General features: G+C 42.2%; 1 protein-coding gene across 1 annotated transcript in view; it reads left to right on the top strand.

Moving 5' to 3' along the window:
* The window catches only part of TENM1 (teneurin transmembrane protein 1), an 811134-nt gene that overhangs the window by 763222 nt on the left and 34793 nt on the right, over positions 1 to 13119 (top strand). The window contains exons 27-28 of the mRNA XM_045995540.1: positions 1569 to 1935; positions 3980 to 4490. Coding sequence (XP_045851496.1) covers positions 1569 to 1935; positions 3980 to 4490 — 878 coding nt within the window. The remainder of the gene's footprint in view (positions 1 to 1568; positions 1936 to 3979; positions 4491 to 13119) is intronic.

Here is a 13119-nt window from a genome sequence, read left to right as displayed (position 1 = left end):
CTCTCTCTAAAATAAATAAATCTATTTTTAAATACCATAGACTGAATGGCTTTAAAAAGACAAATTTATTTTCTCACAGTTCTGGAGGCTATAAGTTCAAGATCAAGGTGTTGGCAGCTTTGGTTTCTCCTGTAGCCTCTTTCCTTGGCTTGCAGATGGCCATCCTCTTACTGTATCCTCACGTGGGCTTTTTCTCTATGCATACACACTCCTGGTGTCTCTTTGGTGTCTCTTCTTCTTCTTATAAGGACACCAGTCTTGCTATGTTAGAGCCCCACCCTCATGATTTCTTTTCATTTTACTTATCTCTTTAAAGGTTCTATTGCCAAATAGCAGGTTGCATGAATTTAGGGGGAACACAATTCAGCCCATAATACCTAGCCACTGACAACCTCCTTATTTTCATTGCCTACTGCTCCCATACATTCAGCGTTTATTATGCTCACTGAATTGTTTGTAATAACCTCAGTGGGCCACACCATCTCCAAACTCTGGACCTTTGCCTATGCTGTTCTCTCTCCCTGTGATTGCTTTCAATGCTGCTCCTACCCGCCCCCCCATTTTCACTCAATTTCTCTCCTACTGGTCATTTCAGGTAGTATCTTCTCTGAGAATATCCTGCCTCATGGTTTCTAATGTTCGTGAAGTGCTCTTATACCCTCTTCACTGCTTCCTTCTCATAACATGGAGAATAATTGCCTAATGGCCCTTCCGAGGGCTCCACTAGACCATGAGTCATTTGAAAGCAGAGGCTGTGTGACGGCATTCTTTTGAATGCCCATAGCCTAGCACAAGTCTTTGCCCAAAGAAGGTACTCAGCAAATATTCAATGAAAGAACAAATTCACCTGTTAGCAAGAAAAGAGAGATGTGGAGTGAGGCAGGTCAAGCCAGGTGGCCATGCATTGTGACTTAAGATTCCACTTCACCAGCTGATAAACAGTGCCTGAGTATTCCACAAAATGGATGCTAGGTCTGTGCTAATGGAAGGTTCTGTCCCAAAAGGTTGCTGTTACAGTAAAATCATCAAGTTACTCTGGCACTGTATTTTCCAGAAGCCTCTATAACTTTGCTCTTCCATGTATCTATAGGACAGTGAAAGAGATCTGTATGTCATAGTGATGCAGAAGCCTTAGAACATTGGTCCTTAAACTTGAGTGTGCATCAGAACATGTTGGAAGGCTTATTAAAACACAGATGACTGGGTCCCACCCCCAGGGTATCTGATTTAATAGGTCTAGGTTGAGGTCTGAGAATTTGCATTTCTAACAAGTTCCCCAGTGATGCTGTTGCTGGTGGTCTGGAGATCACACTCTGAAACAAACACTGCTCTAGGAGATCCTTCTGGAATTATTGAAAATGAATTTTCATTATGTTGGAAATGGTATAAATGACAAATATGTTTCCCAGAACATTTGATCAACCATCCTCCCCCAACTTTGCCAGACAACACCGACATTGCTGAAATTCATGAGACAGAGGAACCAATAAGCTGATTTTTCTTTCAAGGTAAAACTGCCCCTGGAAAGATATTGTAACCTAATGGTGTGTGTTCTGCTCTTTTTGCAGGTGCGATTAGAGTGGCCAACAGACCTTGCAGTCAATCCCATGGACAATTCATTGTATGTCTTGGATAACAACATTGTGCTGCAAATTTCTGAAAACAGGCGCGTGCGGATCATTGCAGGGCGCCCCATTCACTGCCAGGTGCCAGGCATCGATCATTTCTTGGTCAGCAAGGTGGCAATTCACTCCACTCTGGAGTCAGCCAGGGCCATCAGCGTCTCCCACAGCGGGCTGCTCTTCATAGCTGAAACAGACGAGAGGAAAGTAAACCGCATTCAGCAAGTCACCACCAACGGAGAGATCTCCATCATAGCTGGTGCCCCTACTGACTGTGACTGCAAAATTGATCCCAACTGTGACTGTTTTTCAGGTATGACCTTTTTAGCAATTCACCAGCTCCCTCTTTCTGTTTCCAAAAGAAAAACGCACAACAGAAAGGCCAAAAGGAAAACTAAAGTGTTATTTGTGAACATTAGTGTGAGTGAGTGAAAAAAGTGATGGGCTGGGGCCACATAGCCTAGTATCTGGTCATTGCTCTGCAACCAACTGACCAAGTGACTCTGGGAAAGCCACAAGACCTCCTCATGACTCGCTTACCTCATCTGTTAGAGATATCACTTGTCTCAATGATATCACCTTGCTGTACTAAGGGTAAGCTACTATAACAAAGGTTTAATACTCAAGTTAAAATCACTATATAAATATAAGATCATGACACGATTTGTACTTTGGAGAAAAGGAAACACGGTAAAACCTGCATTTACTGATTTAGCTAAGGAAAAAATTACTTCCCTTAAGTGACTGGTTTCCAAGTGAATAGTGCTTGCTATTTAAAACCCAAAGAGGGATGCCTGGGTTGCTCAGTCTGTTAAGCTTCCAACTCTCGATCTCAGCTCAGGTTTTGATATCAGGGTATTGAGTTCAATCCCTACGTTAGGCTCCACGCTAGATGTGGAGCCTACTTTAAAAAAAAATTCTGAACCCCAAAGAGACTAGAGCAGACTGCTTTGAAGATACATGGGCAAAATAAAATCCCACAGTGGAGGGTTTTCAGGACATTAGTCTACTACTTGGACTGTTTGAAAAATGCCCGGGGAGGTCTGGGTGGCTCAGTCGGTTAAGAGTCTGCCTTCAGCTCAGGTCATGATCCCGAAGTCCTGGGATTGAGTCCCGCATCAGACTCCTTGCTCAGCAGGGACCCTGCTGCTCCCTCTGCCTGCTTGTTCTCTTTCTCTCTTAACAAATAAATAAGTAAAATCTTTAAATTTAAAAATAAATAAGTAAAAATAAATAATGTCCAAAATTTTCTTCCTAGACAATGGTGCCCTTTACTTCCAACTGATATATCTATATATCTATATATATATATATAGTATATAGTATATTATATTATAATGTATTATATATTATATATAAAAGTATATTATATGTATAAATATATGTGTGTGTATGTATATATATGTGTGTGTATGTATATATATGTGTATATATATATATATATATCTTTTCCCCAAAACATGAAGTAGATATTCCAGATAACAAGCACTCCTCTAAATGTCAATAGATACATTTATTGTTGGGATGTGGAAATCCCTCCATGCTACCTGCAGTCCTATTAAACTGCTCATGTGGGTCCAAAAGATTCTCTTAACCTTTGCTTTTCTTGGGCTAGAGGAATCAAGAATGAGCAACTTGGTCAATACTACTTTTGATCAATATTTCCAATGTTTTCCTGGACAATTAGTTTTATACTTCTTTTGCTAATTTATATCTTTCATCTAAGGCAAATCTAGTGTTTATTCCAGTTATCAAATTTGATGTTCTGAATCATTGTTGCACTTACAGACTTAGTGTACTTTGACAGTGTGACAATGGGAATTAGCCAAAGAAAGTTCCTGTAAGCATAGTAGAATTAGAAAGTCCTGAGGTAGGTAGGTCCACAAGCACTGACAGGGATGAATCTCATGGATTTCCAGCCACACTCTGTGCAGCTTCCATTATTTCCTGTTTTTGTATCTTGTGATATAATAGATACTGAACTGCAGGATTGAGGATTTCACAAAACTGATATTAACTGAGATAATTTCATCTCACTGTTCATCTTCGCTCGTACTGACTCAGGAATTCTGAATAAGTTTCAAATTTGACAAGGGAGGGGAATGCAGAGAATAATGATTCACTGATTGTTCCCTTTCAAATGATTCTTTTCTTTTAGAGATCTTACTTTTAAGCCATCTCTATACCCAATGCGGGGCTTGAACCCACAACCCAAGATCAAGAGTCACATGCTCCACTAACTGAGAGAGCCAGGCACTCCTAAAATGATTTTAGATGTACAATGATTTCTGTATATGGTTATGTTCTTACAAATGCTTGTGATGACAATCATTAAAATTGTGGTCTTTCTCTCACAGGTGATGGTGGCTATGCCAAAGATGCAAAGATGAAAGCCCCGTCCTCCTTGGCAGTGTCTCCTGATGGTACCCTATATGTCGCAGACCTTGGGAATGTTCGAATTCGTACCATTAGCAGGAACCAAGCCCACCTGAATGACATGAACCTTTATGAGATTGCTTCACCTGCTGACCAGGAGCTCTACCAGTTCACTGTCAATGGAACCCACCTGCACACCTTGAACTTGATAACAAGGGACTATGTATATAATTTCACCTACAATGCCGAAGGTGACTTAGGTGCAGTTACCAGCAGCAATGGCAACTCTGTGCACATTCGCCGTGACGCAGGCGGGATGCCCCTTTGGCTTGTGGTGCCCGGTGGGCAGGTGTACTGGCTGACCATAAGCAGCAATGGAGTCCTGAAAAGAGTGTCAGCCCAAGGCTATAATCTGGCCTTGATGACCTATCCAGGAAACACGGGACTTTTGGCTACCAAAAGTAATGAAAATGGATGGACAACTGTTTACGAGTAAGTTTCTCATTCTCAACATAGGCTTTATTAGGCTTTTATTTGAAATTATATTATAGTGGGAAAATGGCTTAGTAATTGCTGGGTGTTGCATGCTATTTTCTCCTAAGAACCACAATAAAAAAAACCAAAAAGTCAAGGAGAAAATTTTACCTAACTCCTAGGGTTCAAACCCATTTCTCCAGAGCCGTTTTGCAGAACATAGTAATAAAAACATAGACTGAATGAAGGATCAGGTGTGGCACTGCAGGAGACAGGAATGAGGTAGAAGCCTAAGTACTCAAGAAATTTACAGCATAGCTGGGGAAAGAAGGTAAATTTTCATTTAAATAACAAAACTAAGAAAATAGTTCTAAAGCAACAAAGAAGCAGTGTGGCTTAACTAGTATTTATTGATCCCTGTGGGGTTTAATGAATGAATAAATGAATGTGTGCCCAGCCCAGCCCAGCCCAGCCCAACTCAGTATAAGTTGCTGTGGGAGGTAATAGAATTTAAAATATAAGAAGTGGACCCTGGCAAGGGAGTGTAAACGGGAGAGGCTGCATGCCATTGGCTGCTTCGGTGAGATGTGGAGCAAGATGCTCCTGCACAGGCTTGGGCTTCCTCGATTTCCCTGCACAAGTCAAAGAATCTGCCACAGACTGGCATTCACAGACTGGGTCTGTAATGACTTTGTTTAACTGGGAATTAACACAGGGTGTGTCTGACAGCAAGCTACTACAAAGTGTCATGACATGGAAGGAGACCATTGTCCTTGCTTTTCCAAGCATGGACGACCTTGTTTTCAGGTCAACTCATTTAGAAAGCTGGTCTGCCACCACTTGACAAGCATCTTTTCCACAAAAGGGAATTGCTGAATTTTTAACCAATGTACTGAGTGAAGATAACCTATGGAATCTGAACCCAGAATCTAAAGTGGCATTAAAGCTGAAAAGTGTGACGAGTAGAAATGTTAAGTATGAGGGGTTCCTGGTATGAGTATTCTGCGAGAGTGCAGAGAATATGAAGAGGATATGTCCAATCCCATAAAAGCCTCCTGAGGAAAGGGACAAAACAATCGATCTTCACATTTTGGATCATTTCCCAAAGAAATGCCACTCATACAATAAAGCTGGACAGCTATTTTAGTTTCACTTAGAAATATGTATTCAGTTGTTTCTGTTGCAAGTCTTACTCTATTGTTTGAAAACTTACATCTTAATAAGAGTAATAAAAGGTACTGTTCACTGAAGCTTTACTACATGACAAGTAGCAGCCTGAGTGATTTACATACAATTTTTATTAGATCCCCAAAATAACAACATGGGATAGTTGCTCCTGGTATGGCATTTTATGGATGAAGAAGCAGAGGCACAGAATGCTTAACTTGTCCTGATTCACACAGATGTCTAGGTTGCAAACTCCCAACAGTCTGACTCAAGAGCCCCACTTTTTAAATATACCACCATGAAGAAAGATAGTTTCTAATGAGAATATCTTTCAAAAATTCATGCAAGATCACATCACAGATGAAATTAGACAACTATTTTGAAGCTAATGGTTAACTTCAGTCAAGTTACAAGAAATGGCTGAAGTATTAACTAGTTTTCAAAATAGGCAGTTCAACCATTCATTCATTTAGTCATCAATTCATTACACTGTACACTTTACAAATATTCAATGTATTTGTCAACTATACTTCAATAAAGCTAGAGGAGAAAAAAAGCAAAACTAACCAATCCATTTACTTATTTAACAAATATTTACTGAGCACCTACTCTGTGCCAGGCAGTACAGCTGTGAACGAAACAGATAAAAATTCTTACCTTCAAGCCACCTGGCCAGCTCAGTCGGTAGAGCTTAAGACTCTTGACCTCAAGGTCATCAGTTCAAGTCCCACATTGGGTGTGGAGCCTACTTAAAATTTTTAAAAAATGCTTTGTTTTTTCATTTATTCTTCTCCTATCTCCTACCCCCCCATGTTGCTTCTCCATGTCCTCATATCAGGGAGATCATATGATAGTTGAGGGAGACAAACCATAAATGACTCTTAATCTCACAAAACAAACTGGGGGTTGCTGCGGGGAGGTGGGATTGGGGGAGGGGGAGCGGGCTATGGACATTGGGGAGGGGAAGCGAACCATAAGAGACTATGGACTCTGAAAAACAACCTGAGGGTTTTGAAGGGTCAGGGGTGGGAGGTTGGGGCAACCTGAGGGTTTTGAAGGGTCAGGGGTGGGAGGTTGGGGGAACAGGTGGTGGGTAATGGAGAGGGCACGTTTTGCATGGAGCACTGGGTGTTGTGCAAAAAGAATGAATACTGTTAAGCTGAAAAAAATAAAATGAGAAAAAAAAAAAAGATTTTACCATGTTAAAAAAAAAAAAATGCTTTGTTTTTAAATCTCTACCTTTATAGAGCTTACATTATACTGGAGGGAGACAAGTAAAATGTACAGAATTTCAGATGGTACTAAGTTCTGTGGAAAATAAAGCAGGGTAAAGGAGAACAATAGTGTGAGGCAGAAGGGGTTTTTCTTTTGGGTACATGGTCAAGGAAGTCCTCATTAAGAAGGTGACATTTGGGGCACCTGGGTGACTCAGTGGGTTAAAGCCTCTGCCTTCGGCTCAGGTCATGATCCCAGGGTCCTGGGATCAAGCCCCACATCGGGCTTTCTGCTCAGCATGGAGCCTGTTTCCTCCTCTCTCTCTCTCTGCCTGCCTCTCTGCCTACTTGTGATCTCTGTCTGTCAAATAAATAAATAAATCTTTAAAAAAATAAAAGAAGGTGACATTTGAGTAAATACCTATAGGAGGTGAGGGAGTAAACCATATGGATATCTATGGGGAGGGAAGAGAAAGAACATTCCGGATAGAGTGAATAGCAAGTGCAAAGGCCCTGAAGCAGGAGCCAACCTGATGTGTTGGAGGAATACTAAGGCAGCCACTATGACTGGAATGGAGTAAGAATAGTGGGGAGATAAAATCAGTGAAGTGGCCAGGGCTACTTCATGTAGGACTTTGTGGTCCTCTGTAAAGATTTTGACTTTTACTCTGAAGTAAGATGTAGAACCACTGGAGATTTTAAGTAAAGGAGTGACAGAATCCGACTTACATTTTTAAAGAATCCATCTGTATTGAAGACATCCGACTGTATGGTGGAAACAGGGGAGCCCACTGGTGGAGAGGGGAGAGGTTTGCAATACTCCAGGCAGAAGATGGTGACTTAGACCAGGGAGTAGGGGCAGTGATAAGTGGTAAAATTCTAAGTATATCTTGACAGTCAATCTATCAGGACTTAACCAATAGTTTGGATGTGGAGTGAAGAGAAAGAGGGTTAGAGATAACTCCAAATGTTTTCACCTGAGCAACTGGATGATAGACTTTCTAATTTATCCACACAAGGAAGACTGCACAAGGAGTGCATTATACTGGGTGGGAGATCAGGAGTTCAGTTCTGGATATAATCAGTCTATTTAGACTTCCAACTGAAAACCAGCAAGAGACCAAGAAGGACAATCCATGAAATAGGAAGAAAAGCAGGACAGTAGGGTGTTCTGGGAACCAAGTACAACAGGAAGGAGTGACCAGCTGTGTCAGATGTTCCAGATAAGTGAAGTAAGACAAGGACTGAGAATTGACCATTCAATCTAGCACTGTGGACATTATTGTCTACTTTGAGAAGAGCTGATGCTATGACTCCATGGGGGACAAAAGCCTGAGCAGAGATGGTTTAAAGAGAATGGATATACACATGGTCATGGCAGTGTTGCTCATAATAGGCAAGAAATTTGAAGAACCAATGTTCATCAGGACAACAAGGAGGAACCCCAGATACATTATGCTAAATGAAAGAAGCTAGTCACAAAGGACAAGTATTGTATAGGTTCATTTATTTGAAATGTTCACAAAAGGCAAATTCATAAAGGCAGAGAGTAGGCAGGTGGTTGCCTGGGACTGAAAGGGAATAGAGATTGGCTGCTAATGAAGATGGAGTTTACTTTGGGGATGTTGGAATGTTCTAGAAGTAGTAGTGATGACTGCACACATGGTGAATGCACTGAAAGCCACTGAACTGTATACTTTGAAATGGTGACTTTTATGGTACGTGAATTATATCTCAATAATAACAATAAAGGGCACCTGTGTGGCTCAGTCAGTTAAGCATCTGCCTTTGACTCAGGTCATGATTCCGGGGTCCTGAGATCGAGCCCCCCATCGGCCTCTCTGCTCAGCGGGGAGCCTGCTTCTCCCTCTGCCTGCCGCTCCCCCTGCTTGTGCTCTCTCTCTGTCTCTCTCTCTCTCTCTGTGTCAAATAAATAAATTAAAATCTTTTTTTAAAAAAAGAACCTTTAAAAAATAATAATACTATAAAAGAAAGTGACCAAGAGGAGAGAGACTGGAGACAGTGAGTAAATAATTCTTCAGAGTGCAAGCACTGTGGAAAACAGTATGGAGGTCCCTCCAAAACTTAAAATTGAACTACCCTATGATCCAGGAATTACACTACTGAGTATTTACACAAAGAATACAAAAACACTAATTCAAAGGGATATAGCAGCATTATTTACAACAGCCAAGATATGAAAACAGCCCAAGTATCAAGAATCCATCAATGGATGAATGGATAATGAAGATACACACACACACACACACATACAATGGAATATTACTCAGCCTCAAAAAGAATGAAATCTTGTCATTTGCAACAACATGTATGGAGCTAGAGAGTATAATGCTAAGCTAAAGAAGTCAATTAGAGAAAGACAAATACCATTCTCATTCATATGTGGAACTTAAGAAACAAAACAAATGAGCAAGGAAAATAAGAGAGACAAACCAAGAAGCGGACTCTTAACTCTAGAGAACACATTGATCATTCCCAGAGGTGAGGTGGGAGAGGGGATGGGTGAAATAGTGGATAGGGATTAAAGACTAGACTTATTATGATGAAAAATAAAATAAAATTACTAAAAACTAAAAAAAAAAAAAAATTCTTCAACTGTGTTGGGAGAAGCTTAAAATGAAATACCAGGTTATTTAACCAAACTTTGGGTCAAAACTATTGGCATCATTTATGGATCTGTGGTAACTTTTTAAAATTTGATTTCAAAGGTAAATGATTACCTCGACATGATTGTAATAAATTATGTGATGAATATAAGAAGAAGAGAACTCATCTGAGGAGGTTTGCTCTAAAGAGGAGCAGAGAAAATGGACGTGGGGCAGGGGGAATGGAGTAAACAGAAGGAGTGGTTTTCGTGACAGAAATAACAGTATATTTGTACACTGATGAAAATGATCCAATAGAGACAGAGTAAAGAGACGTTAGACATTATTTTACAAAAGAGGAAACTGAGGCCTAGATAGAGATATAACTTCCCTGTTCACATTGCTAGCTGGCTGGGTCTCGAGTCAGGTCTTCGAGCATCTAACTGGTGTTCTTTCCACTACTACCCCCATGGCCTTCCAGAAAAAAGAGGAGGATATGGGATTGCAAGAGTGACTGTGGGAAGTCTGGGAAGCGAGATTTTCCTGTCCAGTAGCAGGAAAGGGGATAGAAAGGGAGAGTAAACAGCCATTTCTTCCTTCTCCCTCAAGTCCAGCCAGGATGATGCTGAAACCCTCCTGACCAAAAAAGCGTCTGTAGAGAGAAAGTACCTTTTCCTCCTGAAGCACCCCATTCTGGTGCTGAGCAGCAGTCCCCAGCAAGACACTGCCCCTGTCCCTTCTTACCTGCACAGAAAAGAATGAGCAATTTCCCAACCTACATAATGTAACTAATCCTGCTTACGGCCTTCTCTGTACAAAATCGGACTTCTTTCCCTTTTATCCCCCAATGTGTTAGCCAGTCTGACCCCTCCTTCGAGTTTCCCTTTGTCCTTTCGAGGCTGAGGAACACAAAACTGGACCTACTATTCTCGTCCAGGTCAGAGTCCTGCAGTTCTCTGAGGTGAGGAGGCTGCCGCCTTCTGTGGCCAAAGGGTACAAACTGTTCCCCAAGGTGGAAATAGAAATTCTGTTCTGAGTTGAGAGACAGAGAAACAGAAACAGAAGCAAAATTTGGCAGGATGGAGGACAGCCACGTACAGGTAGCTAAGCCAGTAACCCATCCAGCTTTGATTATCTGTGACAATGGAGAGGAGAAAAGACACAGATGACCCTGAACAGCGGATCATCCAAATGGGATTTTAAAATGTTTCTTGTGCAGTGGTAGTATGTGGGCTTGTGTTGTGTAATGTGATGTTGTTTAAATAGTTCACTGATTTTCATAATTCCATTTGACTTGGACCAGGATCAATGTTGCACACCCCAAGTATTAGTACTTTATGCTTGACTGCCCCTGAGCATCCTGAATGTCACGGGCAAAGCTGACCACAGAGAAATTACTAATGGAGAGGTGATTGTCAAGGCAGGAATACTGACCAAATGAGGCCAGGGTTTCGGCCCAAGGGGGCTGGCAGGTTCCTAACTGCAATGACCCTACAGCAGTGGGGGCCCAAGTGGGGGGGGAGGCAGCAACTCACAGAGCAGGCAGGCCTTCTTAGCCAGGAGGCTCAAAGAGTAGCCAGGATGCCCTTGCTTGTTTCCCAAGCATTGCCCTGGCAAAGGCTTCTGCTCTACAAAACTGGAAAGGTCCAAGGCTGAGGCCAAAGCATCTAGTGTGTCACGGCTGCTGGTCCGGGCTGAGTGGACGGTTCTGCAGGCCCTTCCCCTTTGGACTCCTTGTCCAAAGGGAAGGAGATTTCGCATTTATGTAATTTCTTGATCCCAGGTCTTCTGTATTCTCTTTCTGGAGTTTGTTAGCACATACCACACTCCCCCAAAAAAGCCATTGACTGACAAGTTAGAAAGCCCTCCTAATAGGCTGAGCACCTCCTAGGCTATTTTATAAATGCTCCGTTTTATGGACGATGGCTAATGAAGGATTCTCCCTCCTCCCTGGTAAGATTAGTACAAGAGGTAGGGTCAAGGTAAACAAGCCATGTCTCTGGGTGAGATATTTGCCTGGGCATAGGACACAATTCCCATGTAAGAACTGGTTATATAACCCATCCAAACATATCAATATGTTTCCAGTGTTTTCTAGAATCTCAGAGTAGAGAGGGAGCTAAGGCACCATGCAGTCCAGCCCCCCACCTCCAGGCAGGCAAAGGATTTCAGTTAAGCAAGAACAGAGAATTGTCAACTGTTCCTTTGGGTCTCCAGAGACAAAGACTCTCGACACCTCTGCTCAGTCGCCTCTCCATGTGTGTGCTTTATGCCCTTGACAAAGATCAAGAATGGACAGACAGAACCACCATGGGTCATGCTGGGGACAACTGCAATCGACACAGGGAGTGAACAGAAGGAAGAGAGGCAGAAAAAGCTTCCTGGGGCTGGTAGGGAAGATTAGCTGCAGCACACAGGATATGTACGGAAGCTGAGCCTAGCCTCCCAACACCACGATCGCTGGCTCTGTCTCCCCTCTTAGCACATTGGATGTCAGATCCACCCATCTCTTCCATTTCCACAGAAATCATCTTATTTCACTCATGCAACAAGTAGGCGTAGTGAGAATCTCCTCTGTAGCAGATACCAAGAATACAGGCATGAATGAGACCTGGGGGTCCGGCCGTCCTTCTATGGGTATGAGTTACAGCCTAGTAAGGAAGACAAGTCCCAATGATAGGCAATCACAATACATTGAATAAAGGCAAGAAGCCCCCATCTTCTAACACAAATGAAGGCTGCAGCCTTCCTACAGGTCCCGCTTGTCCACATAACCCTTTCCAAGATTTGCTGCCCCCAAGGTACTGCTTTCATCGTACTGTTCTCTCCTTGCAAAATCTTCTGTACCTCTGCATTCTCCACTGCCTCCCTGCTTTCCTCCAGAGCCCAGTACCCCAGGTCCCCTATGCTCTGGTTGCAACATGCCTCTCGACTTTATCACCCACTACCCTACTAGAGGAACCTTGTGCCCCAGCAACCCCGTTCTTCTCATGGACATCCCATCCACCTGCATGCTTTTCTTTATGCCATCACCTGTCTTTGTAATGCCCTCTTCTCCACCCCCATCTTTACCTATCCAGGGACTGAGCTCTACCTACCTACTAGAATTCAAATACCACCTTTTCTCTTCCTTCTTTTCTGCTCGGCACAGTTGAAAATGACTTCTGTCCCCTCTGAGCTTTGACAGCTTGTTTATGGAAGAACATGGCAATATTCTGGCATTAGAGTGACTTGTGTGAATATCTTATCTGCCCCACTAGACTTTGCATTTCATTCGGCACTATATCTCCGGTACCTAGCACGAGACTGCTATTTATTGAATAAAGGACAAGTGGAGATAGGACGGCATTATGGACTTAGAGTCAAATCAAAGGAAGCCAAATGAAGTTATTGGTGAGGAAGGGGAATCCAGTATTTCCTACAGAATGTTTATTAGGTTGATCAGGTTTCTGTCAGGAGAGGGTAAAGAGGGTCTGTTTCCCTTTAAAAAGTAAGTAATGAATTTTCCTTCTATAATCATTAATATTTTCTTAAAAGCAAAGGTGGAGGGCTTCTAGTTTTTACTCTGCATGGTTTAGCCCTGGCTTAAATTATCCTCAAGGGAAAAGGACGGACTGTCCCTTTTGAGAAAATATCAGACCACATGTATTGTAAATAATG

This window comes from Meles meles, chromosome X, assembly GCF_922984935.1.
Source record: "Meles meles chromosome X, mMelMel3.1 paternal haplotype, whole genome shotgun sequence".
Taxonomy (NCBI): Eukaryota; Metazoa; Chordata; class Mammalia; order Carnivora; family Mustelidae; genus Meles; species Meles meles.
The sequence above is the reverse complement of the archived record's forward strand: the minus strand, read 5'-3'. Positions and strand labels throughout refer to the sequence as shown.